We start from the raw sequence: 17551 nt of genomic DNA on the forward strand, positions 1-17551 counted from the left end.
ATAGACAAAAATCTTGATGATTGACACTGTCAACAAGGTAATGAATGCGGCAAACTGTGTGATTGCTGGATTGAGACAGAAGGAATGTCCCAGCACTCATCTTTGACATCAGTAACACCTTCAATTGTTTGTTATGGTCATTGATCTCTGAGTTGCTTGAAGATAAAGGTGTTGACGCCTATTTGAGGAGGGTGCTTCATCTCTGCCACATGGCAGAACCATGTTTACAGTCAATCAGGGTCTGGCACAGGGATTTGTGCTGTCATCCTTATTGTAGAATTGTTGTCTATGATGGAGTTCTGAGGTTAACGTTTCCTGAGGATATTGTTCCAGTCGCATTCATCGATAGCTTGGTTCTAATAGTGGGTTGCCACTGTCCATCACAATCTGGATTAAGTGGAATTTGATGGACAGGGACAATGAAGCCATCATAGTAAGAGGCTGGCTACTTGATAAAGGACTGGAACTGGCCCTGGAGAAGACTAAGATGTTGGTCATGGCCAGAAAGCGGAGACTGGGGCACATTGCCTTTTGAGTACAAAGTGTCTGTAATTTTCAGTACTTCAGTGAAGTATCTTGGGATATGGCTGGACAAGAGACATATGATTGAAACCGTGGTTAAAGCAGATAGGACAGTGACTGTGCTGAGCACACTTCTCAGAAACGTGAACAGGGCACAGATCCTCAAAACGGCGCATGTACTCCAGTGCTGTGAACTTAATCCAGCTGTATGGGGTACCTACCTGTTAAGAGCCCTGAACACACATCATAACAGACTATTCCTTGAGCAGGTTTAGAGAAGGATATCTGTGCGAGTCTGCTTGGGCTACAGAACTGTCTTCTTTGAGGTGGCATTTGTTATCTCCAGTACGTCATCAATAGACTTGTTAGCATGATTTAGGTATGACTGTTACCATGTGGAGGATAGGAAGTTTTTTTATGGTGTTCTGCTAGACAGGTGGCAGACCAGATGGGATGAATTAGACAAGGGAAGATGGACATACAGGGTAATTGGACCATCAGTTAGTAGGAGATTTGGAAAGGGTAAACAATTCCATTACTCAGTTCCTATCAGGTTATTGCTGGTTCAGGTTGTACCTGTACACCAGAGAACCCAGTGAGGATAATTTGTGCCTATATTGTGGGGCCTTTGATGATGTAGAACATGTGATCTTTGTGTGTGATAGGTGGATGAATCCAAGGGCATGGTGTCTGGCAGTAACAGGCTTGCTAGACACGAACATAATCATCATGCTTACTAGTGTCGAGAGATGGAATGTGGTCTCTGAGATGGTGAGGAGCGTCACTGGTCACTGCAGGGAAGTTGGATGGGGACCAGCCTGCAGGGGTGGGAGCATCCATCTGCGTCATTTAGATTAGATTAGGCTATATATATTAGGTTATCCACCGGGTTGGTCTAGTGGTGAATACGTCTTTGCAAATCAGCTGATTTGGAAGTCGAGAGTTCCAGTGTTCAAGTCTTAGTAAAGGCAGTTATTTTTATACGGATTTGAATACTAGATCGTGGATACCGGTGTTCTTTGATGGTTGGGTTTTAGTTAAACCACACAATGGTCAACCTGAGACTGTACAAGACATTTCACTTACACTCATATATATCATCTTAGTAATACCTGCTGGTAATTCCTGGAGGCTAAACAGGAAAAAAAGGAAGGCTATATTAAGTTAGGTTAGACGAGGGTGATTTAGGCTCAGATGCAGGTGTATGTGTGTGTTGGTCCCCATGGGCTCCGCTGTGTTCCTTCTCATCCCCTTTCTGACAAGCAATACTGTGATTTCCACCAGAGACTATTTTATGCTTATGGTGGTTCTGGTCTTCACGTGATTTTGAGGGGGAGGGGTTTTAGTCGGTGAGAGCCTGATACTACCATCTGTGTGGGTGGGTGGTGTCTGTTAGTGATTTTCCATTCTCCAACATAAAAAAGATTGGTTTCTTATACTTAAATTGCTTCATCCTCTTTACATTAAAAACTTGTTTAGTTGGTTGAAAAATTGTATTTTTTGAATCAACATAAACTTAATATGAACATTCAAGTTAAATATTTGTGTAATGCATCTACAATTCAATAATAATATGAGACAATGATCTGAATATTAAAATAAAGCATTATCTAATTACGAGGGACGATCAGAAAGTAAGTTACATCTCCTCTATGAAACAAACACATATTTATAAGACAATTTTTTTTCTTATTGAACAAAAAACTCATATTTTTATCTAGTTTTTAACATAATTACCAAATTTTTCTAAACCCTTCTCATACCTTTTGACAAGATTTTCAATTCCACTCTCATAAAAATTTCATCCAATTTTTTTCAACCATTAATGATCGTTTCCGTTCATCATCATTAATGAAACGTTCTCCTCCCAGGTCTCGCTTGAGAGGACCATACAGGTGGTAGTAGCAGGGTGCTAGATTAGGGCTCTAAGGCAGATGAGACCACACTTCCCACTTGAATTTTTGCAGTAATTCCTTTGTCACATGAATTGAATGAGAAGTAGCGTTGTCATGAAGAAAAACGACCCCATCGCTCAATCTTCTGAGTCTTCGGTCTTTAATGGCTTTATGCAATTGTTTTAGTCTCACACTAAGATTTGGCATTGATTGTTTTTCTTCAGGGCATAAATTCACTGTAAACAACTCCCTCAGAATCGAAAAAGACTGTCAGCATAACTATTCAAACATGTAGGGATATTTTCACTTTTTTTGGCTGTGGTGAATTTTTGTGTCTCCATTCAATGATGCTCATTTAATCTTTGAAGTGTAATGAAGCACTCAACTCTCATCCCCTGTGATGATTTGTTTCAAAACTGTGGACCAGTCCTGGAATAACATTGAAGAAAAGAAAGAACAGACACAAAGCGTTGATGTTTGTGATTGTCAGTCAACAGATGTGGCTCTCATCGTGCACACATCTTACGGTAACCAAGCTGATCGTGAATAATCACAAACACATTACCATAACTGATGTTAAGTTCACTTGTAATCTCTCTAATTTTAATGCGTTGGTTACTTAAGATCATTTCATTCACATGTTCCGCGTTACCCGTCGTGTTTGCAGTTGAAGGACGTCCAGCACGCAGTTCGTCACTCACATTTGTTCTTCTATTTCTGAACATTTGGCACCATTTTGTGATTATGGGGCATGGCATTACATTCTCCCCATACACCTCAATAATTTGGCGATGAATTTCATAACAATTGTAATTTTTACAATTGAATGCATTTGTATGCTGGATGAAACCTCTAGAGGACACACCATATTGACAACGACACTACAGACATATTGAATGTCATGCAGTATTGCTGTTGGGGGAGCGTGAAAATAACAACACAATCGGTGCTGCCACCACAAGACATTGATATATCCCTTTCAGTTTAAGAACACCGCAAGGCTGTAACTTATTTTTTGATCCACCTCTTGTATATGAATATTTATACATTTATTTCATGAATCCGGCACCTCTTTGGTGTAATGGATTAGCTGTGCAACATACTTAGAGGCAAGATTTGCACATTGAATATTGGCCCTGTTGGCTAGTCAATGAAATAGTCAACAATAATCTACCATAAACTGGAATCAACTCTTGAGTGTTTTATAGTGAACTGTTTTACAGCTTCACATCTGTATTACATCTACATATAACTATAAAACTAATCTTTACCTTATCATGCTCGCTTATTACACCTGTCTTAAAGGTAACTATTATTATAAACATGACTACTGATTGAAGAAATATACATTTGCGCTTATTGACACTTAAAGGGAAACGTATGGTAATAAAATCATTTGTAACTAGAATACAAAGATTTGTCATCAATATCTCCCAATATCAAATATTAACAATTTTTTGGCAGTCTGAATATAGTGTTAATCTTACATTAAAATGTCATTCTGAAAACTACAATTTTAACATCAATGTGCTGTATTACAAAACTTACCATTTGAGTCCTTTGACATAAGTCATTTTAACCTACCCAAGAATTTATTTCTAGCTGATCCAAGTTTCAACATTCCATTTGAAAATGATATTTTAATTGGTGCTCAGTTTTATTTTGATCTCATGAAACCGAATAAATTAATATACAGTTATCCGTATCCAATAATACAAGAATATAGGTTACATACTGGATGGAAACCTACCCATTAACAACCAACTTCAACATTCTTACTCGAAAGCATAATTGTTCACCTTTCAATGAAAGGTTCTGGGAAGTTGAATTTTTTAAAAAATGCTTGTCAAAATGAACATAGAAGGTTCATTGTTACACTCTCATGTAACTCAGAAATGTAAATCATGTAAATCAGAAGACAGTAATCTACAAAGTATCTTATGGCAAGATTCTGCTGACAAAGGATTAAAACATTCTGCATTGAGAACTGTGCTTTATGGTACAAATAGTGGATATTTCCTAGCTACTAGGTTTTTTATTCAGATTGCAAAGGATAATTAAGATCATTTTTCATTTGCCTGTTAAACTATATTAAATTATTTCTATGTTGATGACCTCATAACATGATGTGACAATTTAAATGTATTAAAGGGCTTTAAGTCAGAAATAACTTATTTATTAAATCAGTTTGGATTTCCATTACATAAATGGTACACTAATGTTCCAAATATAATCCTATCAAGTGATAAATGTAACATTTTATCGAATAAAGATAAGAATGTACGCACTTTAGGTATATTATGGAATTAACAGCTCAGACTGACGGAGTTTCCAATTTACTAAACAAAAAGATAATATATTCACTAAGAGAAATTGTTTATATATTATTGCTGGTTTTTATGATCCTTTGGCTTTGATTGGACCAGTAGTATTTGTACATAAACACTTCATGCAACAATTGTATCAAATTAAATGCCATTGGGATGACATCTTATCTGGTAGTCTATTATCACAATGCAGATATATATATATATATACTCATTTAAGTTCAGTTAACAATAATAGTATTTATACAGCAATTAAGAAAAATATTACTATCACTTCTTTTCAAAAACATGGCTTTGCTGATACATCATTAAAGGGTTATTTAGTTGTACATGAATCAAAATTACCTCTTTCAATTTCTTTCTCTTTTCTGTTTAGCCTCCAGAACCATCATAAGGTATTACTTCAGAGAATGAATGAGGATGATATGTATGAATGTAAATGCAGTACAGTCTCAGGTCGACCATTTCTGAAATGTGTAATCAGTTGAAACCCAGCCACCAAAGAACACCGTTATCCATGATCTAGTGTCCAAATCTGTATAAAGGTAACTGCCTTTTCTAGGATTTGAACTCTTGACTTCAAAATCAGCTGATTTGTGATTATGAGTTCACCACTAGACCAACCCTATGGGTTTCCTCTACCAATTAAGAAATTTCATCCAACGTTCACTGTTCAATATCTAGAGTATCACCACTCAGATTTCACTACCAAGATTGGAATTTTACACTTGCTTGTTGCTAACCTGTTTAGCTAATCAAGTAATTACATAAATGAAATTCATTTATGAAGATTTTATAGATTATATGAAAGCACTTCATTAGATTCATAGTGAATTATCAAGATAGAAAGTATTTATTGCCAATCTAGTTTCAGAAGTAGAACAGTTTTACTTTAATGCTAAATGGAATTACGTTAATTCATCTTACAATCCTGCTGATATTTTATCTTGAGATTTTTCTGAAAGGCTGCAAAAATTTAATCTTTGGTGGCACGTACCTCTTTGGTTATGTCAACACACAATACTTTGTGATAACAACTTTTGTCTAATGAATTTACTCTACTACCTGTTGTGATTTTGAAAAACATAAAAATATTCAAATCTCATTTACTACTACATTATCTAAAGACATTGCTGAAAACTTTTCGTCTGATTCTAAATTAATTTGAACACTCCAGTACAGTACCGTATGAGTGGCTAGTCATATAATAAAATTTTTTTTTTTTAATTTTTATGACTACATATTTTTATATGTTTACAATTCTAATGTTTTAGTTTAATCTGTGATTTTTTAAAAAGAAAAAGTTTTGTTAACTGATGATGAGGGAAACCCTCGAAAGTGCTTTTATGAAATAACAATAAGCATAAGGTAAGAAGCATTATTGAATTCTGTACTCTTGGCAGTAAACTGTTCTATATGTTTGTCTTTGACATAATTAGTACAGAGGGGAATATGGACAAATACAATAACAAAATAATTGATTTTGCTAAGTTAAATATGTATAATTTTTTATTTTTATAATGTATTATTTTATGTTAATATAGAATAATGTAATAATTTGTAATGGGTTGATAAAAAAAAAAAAATTTATAATTATTTTTAATTTTTTTTCAGAGTTGGATATTCCGTCATCTTTAAGTATATTAACTGAATCAAAAGTTCCATCAATATCAAAAGTTTTAGAACAGAGTAAAGCTTCAAAAAGAAAAGATAAATCTAAGCAAGGTCCAATATCAAATGAATTACTTATGCCAATTCTTTATTTCCTTTTTCCTGATGCTGATACTGTTAATGAACGTCCAGTAAGTTATTTTATGGCATCATTCTTTTTCATTTTTCTTTTAGAAATCCAATTCACAGCCAATTTGTGACTTTTTTGTTTTGCTTTTATCCAATTGTTTACACAACCTATATATGCTGGTGACATTTTTATACCTGTCAGTTGTAATGGCAGTGTAATTTTTTATTTTGATAGATTTTCTGCCACTTAAACAAAATAATTGCTTTTTTATAGTTGGCAAAAGGTAAAGAAAGGATAAAAAATGATTAATGAGAGTAGTCATTTCATTAATGGTTTTATGAATAAGGAAACAATAAAGATGGAAATTAATGGATAATTAATCATCCATTGATATCCATCAAGATTAATAGACATCCATTAATCTATTATTCTCTGCCACTACCTTTTTTATGGTGTAGAACCATCAGATTATTAGAGCTGAATTTATAATTGCATCTGGACTCATTAGTTATATTGTTCAGGTTTTTATTTGATAGTGTTTGTTTTGTATTACATTTCCCTGTTTAATATTTTGTCAAATGTTTTGTATTTAAGGATTATTTAGTGTTCCAGTTTGTTGGAAATTATTATTTCTTAAATTTACTTTGTAGCATTGAAAACTGTTGGCGGTTAGAACTATATTTTTTTATACTGTTTATTTGAACATATTTTAAACTTAAATGAACAATTAAATTGAAAGTTTCCATTTCCCTTATTTGATTATCATGTTTAAATTTAAGTTGTTTATTGTACTTTCATTACTGTTTTTTATCTGTAATATTTCAAGAGTATTAAAAATTTTAAATTAGATCAAGAGAGTTTTAAATTTTTTACTATTAATTATTAATATTGTTACGTATATTCCATTTTAGAAAAAAATATGTTTATTTTTTTTAATACTTTGTTTTTTTTAATATTTTGATAGGTATAAATGTTTTTTAATTTTTGTAAGAAACAAAAATAAAAAATTTTATGTGATACTTGTTAATTTATGTGTCATAGTAGTAACAGACTGGGACTATGGAAGCTATTAAAAATTGGACTGTTCGTCGGTTACATTTGTTTAAAATTAGAGGCAAACATTTTGATTTTAACTTTAGATTACATGATTTGAATGTAAACCATGTGTATTTTATATATATATATATTTACTTTTATTGCAATTTATTATATTCTTCTGGCTAACCTACTGTTGTTTTGATTTGTTATCAATATAATTTGTTCAATATTCAATTATTTCCTAGGTGATCAAAATTTTTCAGTTGATAAAATATATCTTAGCTAATGCAATGTCATATATCAGCTTTTAAATGGTTAGTTTTAATCGCTGATAATTTCTATCACTCTACTTATCTTATTTTTCTTCTTAAGATATATTTGTAAATTTACCCTGAGATTGTACTAAATTGGTAAATTTCCTCCAGACATATTGCATGTTAAAAACAAGGTTTTTCTTTTTAAGTTAATCTATTGTAATATTTATTCTGTTCTATCTTTCCCATCGTTTTAATATATACTTATTTATTTGTTACAGAGGAGTCCTTATCCTGAAACAATAGGCAATACAATTAGCAGAGAACCAAACACTGTGAGTATTTTTACATTTTACTTTTATTGTGAAATGTTATAGTGTGAATTAAGTGATTTTTTTTATTATTGTTTGTAGGTCTCTAATTCTATATAGAAATTTCTTTATTTTTTTATATAATTATAGTATTTCCTATTGTGATTTTATAATTATATACTCATTTACATCTTGTACTATTACAAGATATTATTTACAGCTGTTGTTCATTATCTATCTTTTGGATAGTTAACTGGACTTATGTTGATTAATAAAAATTCATTTCTCCTTGGTAAGATTACTTGATTTTTCTTAGCATAGCACATGTGTTTAGTTTTATGTGAACTCTATGTACATGTGTTCATGAAACATTATATTAAAATGTATCATTTGGAGTATAAAAAAATGAGAAAATCACTGAAGATGACAACACCAGATCTGAAGACGATACTTTTGTAAACATTTTGAGCATCTAAAACATCTGTCTAAATTTTTCAAAAATAGTGAGGCAATAGTTGCTATGTTTAAAGAAAATGATTCAAATAGAGAAAGAAGTTTTGAGTGCGCAATAAATTGAACATTTTCTTTATACCATAAAAGTATAAAGCAAGCTTTATGATTATTGCAGCTTTAATTCCTTTACAAACCTGTTACTTTAAAGACTATCATCCAGTTGTTCTAAGCTGGTCTAAAAAAATTACAATATTCTTATTGTTTTAGATAAAAATAACAACTTCAGAGACAATGATTTAATTCTTTATTTAATGGATAAATTTTACTATAAATGTACGAAGCCTGTTCAGAAAATAATCAAGCATTTTTAATTACGCACCAAAGGAGATATTTAGTGATGTGTGGTTGGCAGCATTGTGTTCCACATAACCTCCTCTGTAACCACATCTTGGATTGTTGATATCTTGTTTAGTTTTCATGTTATTGTTATTTGAGTGCAACGCTCTTAAAAGTGTTTGTAGCAATTTTTGTAATGTGCAATTTTCAGGACCATACAATGTAAAATTTTACGTGAAGCTGGGGAAATCTTCCACAGAAACGTTATAACTTTCGAATCAAGCTTATGCAGATGATGCTCTGGGTTGTACGCAATGTTACAAATGGTTTTCATGATTTAAAAGTGGTCGTCAATCAATCGATGATGACCTTTGACCAGGAAGGCCTTTGACTTCAAGTGATGACACCCACGTTCAGAAAATCAGTAGTCTGGTGTGTGCAAATTGCCAATTGACTGTCAGAGAAGTTGAAGAAGAAATTAACACCTTGATTGGATCATGCCATGACAATTACATTGAAAAATTGAACATGCATAGAGTTGTAGCAAGGTTTATTCCTTGTTTGACCGAGTGTCTTGTTTGATCGAACAGCAGAAAGAACATCGAGTGGATGTTTGTTGGCAACTTCTTGAACAAGCCAGTGATGATGAAACATTCATGCAAAATATTATAATGGGAGACAAAAGGTGGGTTTACGGCCACGACATTGAGACAAAAGTTCAATTACAAAAAATCGCACATTACAAAAATCAGTACTAACATGTTGCACTCAAATAATAATAACATGAAAACTAAATGAGATATCAACAATCCAAAATCATGTGGTTAAAGAGGAGGTTATGGAGTACACATTGCTGCCAACTGCTTGTCACTAAATATCTCTGTTGGCACACAATTAAAAATGTTTGGATATTTTCTGAAACTTTGTATATATATTTTTTTATATTATTATTTTATTGTATTATTTTAAGAATTATAGTGTAAGTAGACTACCAGTAGAGTATTAGTGTAATTTTTACAGTACCATATCTTGTGATAACAATAAGATAGATGTTAACCATGATCACTTAATATAGTGTTCATTGTAATTTATAGTTTATTTCTAAGGTATTTGTTTTTTTGATCATTTTTGGTTTTTTTATTTTACTCGTCTTTTGCAGTAGCTTGTTTGGTCTTGAATAAAATTTTATAATTTAGCAATTAGTTGTTTGCTTACCAGCAAAAATATTTTTTTTCTAGTGCTTTCTGTGCTTATAAAATAGTGGAAGGAACTGCTGATTAATTTTTTATTGTAAAAAATATTTACAATTGAATTATATTAAATTTAATATAATTAAAAGGTAGAACAATTTTTCACACCTTTTAATTGACAAAACTGTGAAGATGATAGATGTGCTCTTTTTAGGCTGAAAGTTTAATTGGGACTGGTTTGAAAAGTGCACCAGTTGATGGTTTGGTTTGGAGATTAGCTGTTGTGTTAGCACATGCAGTTCATACTTTAGGAGGAGTTAAAGCAGCTGCTCATCTCTGGTATGAATTCTGTCAAGAATTGCGATATCGATGGGATCAAGGGATTCCTATACCTGGGTAAGCAACAACTATCTTTTTTCTAAATATGAATTTTAAAAATGAGCATTATAATTAGCTTGACAATCTTAACTGTAATATTTGTTGTGCATGTTTTTATAGCGTTAAAGTTTTTAATATTATATATGTTACATTTAGATCACGTTTATTCGTCACTTTTATTCGATCGCTTTTAGTTGTCTATAAAAAATGAAGTTAGTTGACTTTTTAAAAATTTAGAAATCCACATATGATGTACATATCAAAAGGAATGTTATCAGATGTGCACCTCGATGTTTGCAGCTGCTCAAGACATTGTGATTCTGTAATTATGTAATTTTCTTTTTTGAGCATCTCACTCATTTTATTTCTTATATTGGATATATTGGTACACTGTTAACTTTCTTGTCTTAAAAATATACTAGAAGTTAAAAGAAATCTAATAACACCACTTTTATGTGGCATTCTCATGACTAACTGGCTACTTTTTTTAGGAATAGATTTATTTTCCATAAGACCAATATAAATTTTTTGTGATTATACATATTTAAAATAACCATGAGGTTATTGAGTTAGTAATATGCACCGGATATATGCATTTATAAGTTGTTCCATTAGTTTAGTATCTGTTCTATGGATGTGATGGACAGTTCTGCTGATCATAGCAATATTCTATGAACATATACTTTTCAAAAATTTGTATTAAAGTATTGAAAAAAAAGTTGGGAGGCTGTAGTATTACAGCTCCAAGGACACAAACAACTATTACTCATTTTGAGTTCTTTCTGTATATTGAAAAACATTTTTCATGTGACTTGTGTAATATATTTTTTCACTCCTTGCAAAACACTTTTGGAGTTTTAAAAAATAATTCATTATGTAGAATAAGTATTTTTTGTTTAGCTGTTAGAAAGTATGTAACTTTTATGAGCAGACTACTTACTTATTTGTACTGAAATTCATTACAATTTTTTCTACTAAAATGTTAGTTTAATCATAAAAACTAATTGTAATGAGTCTTTAGATAAATTACAATTGCTCCTTCTTTTAAGAATTATTATTAATTAGATGATTACTTGTCTGTGTGACTATAAATCAGCTTGATAAGTCATTTAGGTCTTGTATTTACAACTGGTATGACTACAATAGCTTCATTTCTTTATATTCCTCTAGTTTGATTGATTTTTATTAAGTATTTTTTAAATTATTAACAATTTATTACTCTATTATTGTTTATTGCTATTATTAAAGCTATTACTGTACACTTCCACTATTACATTATTTCTTTAACATTTGTTGTTTGCTACTGATTATTTTTTTGTTCAAATACGTAATAACATTTATAACCAGACAATAATTTTTATTGTTTTAGTCTAATTATGAAATGAAAGGTTTTTACTTTATATAAATTTCAATATTTTTTTAATGTTGTATAGTGCCCAAGTTATGCAAAAAATGTGTTTATTCTTCGTAACCAGACTAGATAAATATTAATTATTGTTTACACTTATTTTCTGTAAAAAATTGAAAGTCATACAATTCCTTCCTAATGTGAGGTGAAAGAAAATATTATAAAATATATAAAAATAAAATTGCTAAACGAACAGCATTATGAATTTCAAAAGAGAGAACATCTGTAGACCAGAATCATGACTCCTTGAAAGAATATATCATCTATGATTTGCTACTGAAACCTAGCTTTCATATCTGTATGCATAGTAGATTCGTTTGATGTGAATGCCCTAATACAATTAATAAACAGCATTTACTTGAGTGGTTTATTGTTACTTATATGACAAAATAGTATATTAAAGATTTATGTAAAAATTGTAAGGAAATGGAATTAATTTCAATATAAGTGATAAGTCACTTATGAAAATTATTTATAAACTGTATTTCAGGTAGATGAACACTGAAGGAAACAGGAAATTATTAATGTAAAATGATGTTAAAATACAAGTTAAAATTTTAAAACAATTTATGAATTTTGTTATAATGAAGAACAGTCCATAATGCATTATTAGAATTGCTGTACTACTTTTAGGATCCTGGATTGATTTCGAAGATTCCAAAAAATTGAATAAAAAAACAGTTTCAAAAGATTTAAGATTAATTATTTCCTGCAGCTGTTTGAGAAAGGATCTATTAATAATGTTTTTTTCATGTTTAAATCTGGTAAAAAGGAGATCATCATAGTGATATGAGATATGAATTCATGTAATTACATTAACTGGTTAAATGGTAAACCTGGCCCAAATTTACCATCTACTTATCATTATTAATCCTTGATATTACTTCATATCATAACATTTTGTACAAACAATTCAATTACTAACAAATAAATCTTTAAAATATGATATGATAAATAGTTAGGTCATAAAATTGACTACTACAGCAAAAAAGCTGTGTGCTCTACAATATTATTGGTATCAGAGGAAATACAGAAAAGAGAAAAAGGATTGATGATTTATTTTTAAGTTATGGACATGAAGACTATACTAACCCCTGAATTTTTCTTTATCATCCTGATCCTGATCCCATAGAAATGAGATGGAGTTCAGAGAAAGTATTTACAGTTTAAATAAATATAAATTAAAATGGCAGATATAACATCCTTAACTGAAGAGGAACTTAACAAAATGTCAGTACAATGGAGCAGATTATACAACCACATAAAATATATTGAGAAAAGTATTTAAAAGAATAGCACAAGTCAGATATGCAACTTTGTAAATTTGTATTAGACATGAATCTTTGTTACAGCATTTTCTGACTTACAGTTGATGACAACAATTCTTATCTTGGTGTGTGTGTATACACATATACGAGTAGATGCATGGACATTTATGCAGTTGAAGTGTGCACATGTGTGTAAGTGTGTTCTGAATATCTATTCAAATAAAATGTATTTTGAATCTGTGAATCTAGATAAAAATATGAGGACATTTTACTAGGATTAATATTTAAAAAAATTGATTTATTTGTATAAGTAACATTTGGTTCATTTGTTAATACTTTGTGTGTTTGTTAAAATATGTGCTCTTCAATGAAATTAGATAATTGTAAAAATAGTTAGGTTTTGTTTAAAATTATTCAGCTATCAAGTTAGATTGTTTTTGTATATAGCCTCTTTTTGTAAAAATAAATTGCATTTTTAGAATTTCTGTTTTATTTTAAAAAAAGATAAATTTTAATTAAGATAAGAAACACTTCAGCACCTTCAGGTATTTTTTTAATTTAATTTCAAATTTCTATTTAATTTTATTTCTCTAAAGAATAGTCAGGAAAATATTATTTTATAAAAGTACTATAGAAACAGCTAACATCAGAAAGGTAAAAATTGACTTAATAAAAATAGTAAAATGATAACACATGATATTCAAAAGAAAGTTTTGTTGCATTACGTGTAAATTAATAAACAAAATATCTGTCTAATTTTAGGTACACAGTTAATGCAATGTGAGTTCATGTTTTTGGTATTCACAGTAAATTACTCTGTCTACAGAATATTATTTGTATACCAGTTCAGATTAATGACTTTAGAAATTATTAATTTTTTCAAATTGCAAGAACACCTTCCTCTTCAATCCCTAACAATCCCACCCACCTCTAAGTTCATTAGTGTACTCTTATAAAATATTAAAAATTTTCTTTTGTTCTCTAACCAAGTACACTATTTAGTTGACTTCTTTATTGAGTGATTTAATGACTTATTTTTAATGAACATTTTTTTGAGAAATGTGAATTTTAACTATTTGATAATAGCTTAATCAATACCGTTTGCTTAATATTGAGTCGATATCTTAACAAAGAGGATTTTTTTCTATTATCATTTTCTTTATAAAATAAATCATTCTATGAGTGCTTCTCAAAATTACTGAAATTTACACATTTGTTTTATTTTTTTACTACTAATTCTAGCTATTGTGTGTAATATTTTGATCTTAACAACATTTGTTTTGATTGAACCTGTATGATTTTTTTCTTTGAAAAGATTTTTGCATTGTATAGATTGTATATAATGACATAATTATTGTCTTTTTAAACAGATGTTTGTCAAATTGTTTTAACAGTTAAAAAAGAAGTAAATTTCATTGTTGAAGTAAAAAATAAATTAAATTGTACCTTACAGAATTACTAATAATAATTCATTACAGTTTTTATCAATATTAGAACTGTGTGGATTTTTATTTGAGAATAATCTTAGTACTTTATAAATAAAGATAAAAAATTTAATATTTTAGTTTTTTGTGATTAAAAATATACCATCAGTTACACATATAGTTGAATAAATAATTATTCTTTTACATTTACATTTTGTTTTATGTAATTCGAGTTGTCACGCATAATATACTGTGCCATGAAGAAGTTGTTTATGGCCAATTAATTGGTTGGCTATACAATTTTTGTTTGATCCTTTCTTATGAGAAAGGTATTCCAATCATATACATAAATATCACATGTATGTATGTGTACAAAATTTTAAGACTGTTTATTGAAATTATAACATCATGCTTGACATCCTGACTGTATGTAAATCTGTCTCATTGATTTTTATTTATTTTTTGTTCAATTCTCAGTTAACTTTTTATTTGCAAATAAATCATAAAAGTTGACTTTAGTAAATGATTTAATGATCTGTGAGTCCGTCAGTGAACCAATACTACTTAGTATTCTTTTACAAGTGATAGCCAGATAACTTTGGAATATTTATATTTGTCATCATTCCATCTACCACCTGGTGAAGTGGTATGTTTCTTGTACAGACTTTTATATAAATGATTCTGGATCCAAACTGTGGTCAGGATTGACTTTCACACACTTCACTTTACTAAAGCTGTTAGCCTTTAGTTGCTAAAATAAATGTGGTAAATATGTTATAAAAGTGTATCTTATGAAACTTGCACTGAAATTTGCCAACCCCTTTGGCAGAGTGGTAGTATCTTTGTTTTTTATTTGTAAGCTCTAGTTTTAAATTACCTACAGTTTTGGAATTTTTCATGTGCTATGAATATTTCATGTTACATTCCTACACAAAAGTCATAAACTCATGTGGTGGTTGTCAAATAATAAAAAAGACCTTTTTATGGATATGAGAGTCTTTAAAGCTATTTTTTTTCTTTTTAATGTTACTGTGTACCTTATATTACTTTCAGAACAGATTTTTGATAATTTCTTTTTGAATGTAATTTTTTGGCAAAAATGAATCATTGTAGTTTTTGCCCCCATCATTAACAAACCTTAAAAAATATACTTTTTCACATTTTTTTTCTGACAAATTTGATAGAGATAAATATGTTGATTTCCTAATCCCAATTAATCAGATTTATATTCACACACTTTGCTCTTTATAAGTAACTAATGGCTGTTAGCCTTTAGTTGCTAAAATAAAAGTGGTAAATATGTTACAAAAGTGTATCTTTAGGTAGATGAAACTTACACTGAAATTTGCCTTGCACACAGGATTTTCCCCTGTGTGCAATGCTCTGAGATTAATTGGTTAAACTTAATTGGTTGGAAACGTGATGGTAATATATAAAGGATATTTTCAGGTGCTTATTTTTTACGTTATTATTAAATATAAATATGACTGTTTTGTATTAAACATAGATTTATTAATTATGCAATACTGAAAGGGTTTTTTTTATTTACATTTTCAAAATTGTTGCATTAAATTAATTATTTATATATAATAATAATAATAATATTTCTTTTTTGTATAATTTTTTTTTTTTATAAAACTATTTCACTTTTTTTTTGCCATAATGTACAATTGTGTTTTAAGTGCATTAGCTATTTTTTTAATTCTGTTATATTCATCACCTACTGAGCAAAATTAATTTAAGTTTAAGATGTATTTATGTATTATTTTTATAATACACTTTCTCATTTATTATAAAAAATATTCTTTTACATTACAAAAAAAATATAAAAATAATTGTGCATTATAAAACTTGTGATCTTTTTTATGTATTATGTAATATCATGAGTTTGTTTATACGTTAATAAATCACTTCAAGAAAGGAATTCATAAAAGTTTATTTAACAAATGAATAGACATAAAGTTAAGAATAAACATTTTATTCTTGTAGTCAGCTCTTTTAGTACTTCTTTTTCAGTAGTTTTTGTTTAATTATCTTTGAAAGAAAAAAGATATTCTTCTTTAATTCATTTATTAGTAGAAAATTATTTTTATGTAAACATAAATCATATATTTGAAATTAATTTTTGTTTAAGTTTTTAGTCTTAAAAAACTTTCATGTTTTATGTACAATTTTTCCTGAGACAAATTAGACAGTTACTTTAATGTGTGGGAATTCTGGTTTCACTAAATCTCGCTCATCATTTAGCTATTTATTACCTAATATATATATATACATCAAAATTAGTCAACCATTATTTGACATCAACAATCAAGTATTTGATATTGAATAAAACAATGTCAGATAAAAAAATTTGTAATGTGGTAGCACTTTAGCATGTATTAAATCACCCTGTATTGAGCCTTTAGTTTTCTAATAATTCAATGCATCCACTTTAGGACAGAATTAATGTAAAATTTGAGTTTTTGCAATGTTGCATTTGTTGTGTAACTTTTTCATAAAAGTGTTAACACTGTTTTTCTGAAATCATGATATATTACACTTATTTTTGTGTATTTTTTTGATTATAGATGTATTTTAATATAGATACTTCTTCAACACAGTTATTACTTTTATAACCTTGTTATTAAATTATGGTTATAATTGAATAATTGATTTATCTGTAATTCCACCAGATATATTTGCTTTGTTCACAATTTACTTTGCTCTTCTCGCTTGCCACTGTTATAATTATACTGCCTTATCATTAAAATAAATTGTAATCATAGAGTAACTTTACAAAATATAAGTTAAAATGCAAGTTATTTCATGGATAAACAGTGATCTATTAAATTTATCTAATATGTTGTCTTATTACTTTAGATTTTTATTATTTTAGACAGAAATGTTAAGTAATTCACATTTTACACAAAATCACTCAAATTTTCTATTTACATACCAAAATAATTATTTTAACTTCTACTATGTTTAGACACATGAGCCTCATTTCTTCTTCGTTTAGTCAAA

At 29.3% G+C, this 17551-nt stretch overlaps 1 protein-coding gene across 1 annotated transcript in view; it reads left to right on the top strand.

Annotated features, from left to right (window-relative positions):
* Rab3GAP1 (RAB3 GTPase activating protein subunit 1) overlaps positions 1-17551 on the top strand; it is a 390063-nt gene that overhangs the window by 13103 nt on the left and 359409 nt on the right. The window contains exons 6-8 of the mRNA XM_075355981.1: positions 6359-6546; positions 8059-8112; positions 10282-10463. Coding sequence (XP_075212096.1) covers positions 6359-6546; positions 8059-8112; positions 10282-10463 — 424 coding nt within the window. The remainder of the gene's footprint in view (positions 1-6358; positions 6547-8058; positions 8113-10281; positions 10464-17551) is intronic.

Source organism: Lycorma delicatula, chromosome 2 (genome assembly GCF_047948215.1).
Source record: "Lycorma delicatula isolate Av1 chromosome 2, ASM4794821v1, whole genome shotgun sequence".
Lineage (NCBI taxonomy): Eukaryota > Metazoa > Arthropoda > Insecta > Hemiptera > Fulgoridae > Lycorma > Lycorma delicatula.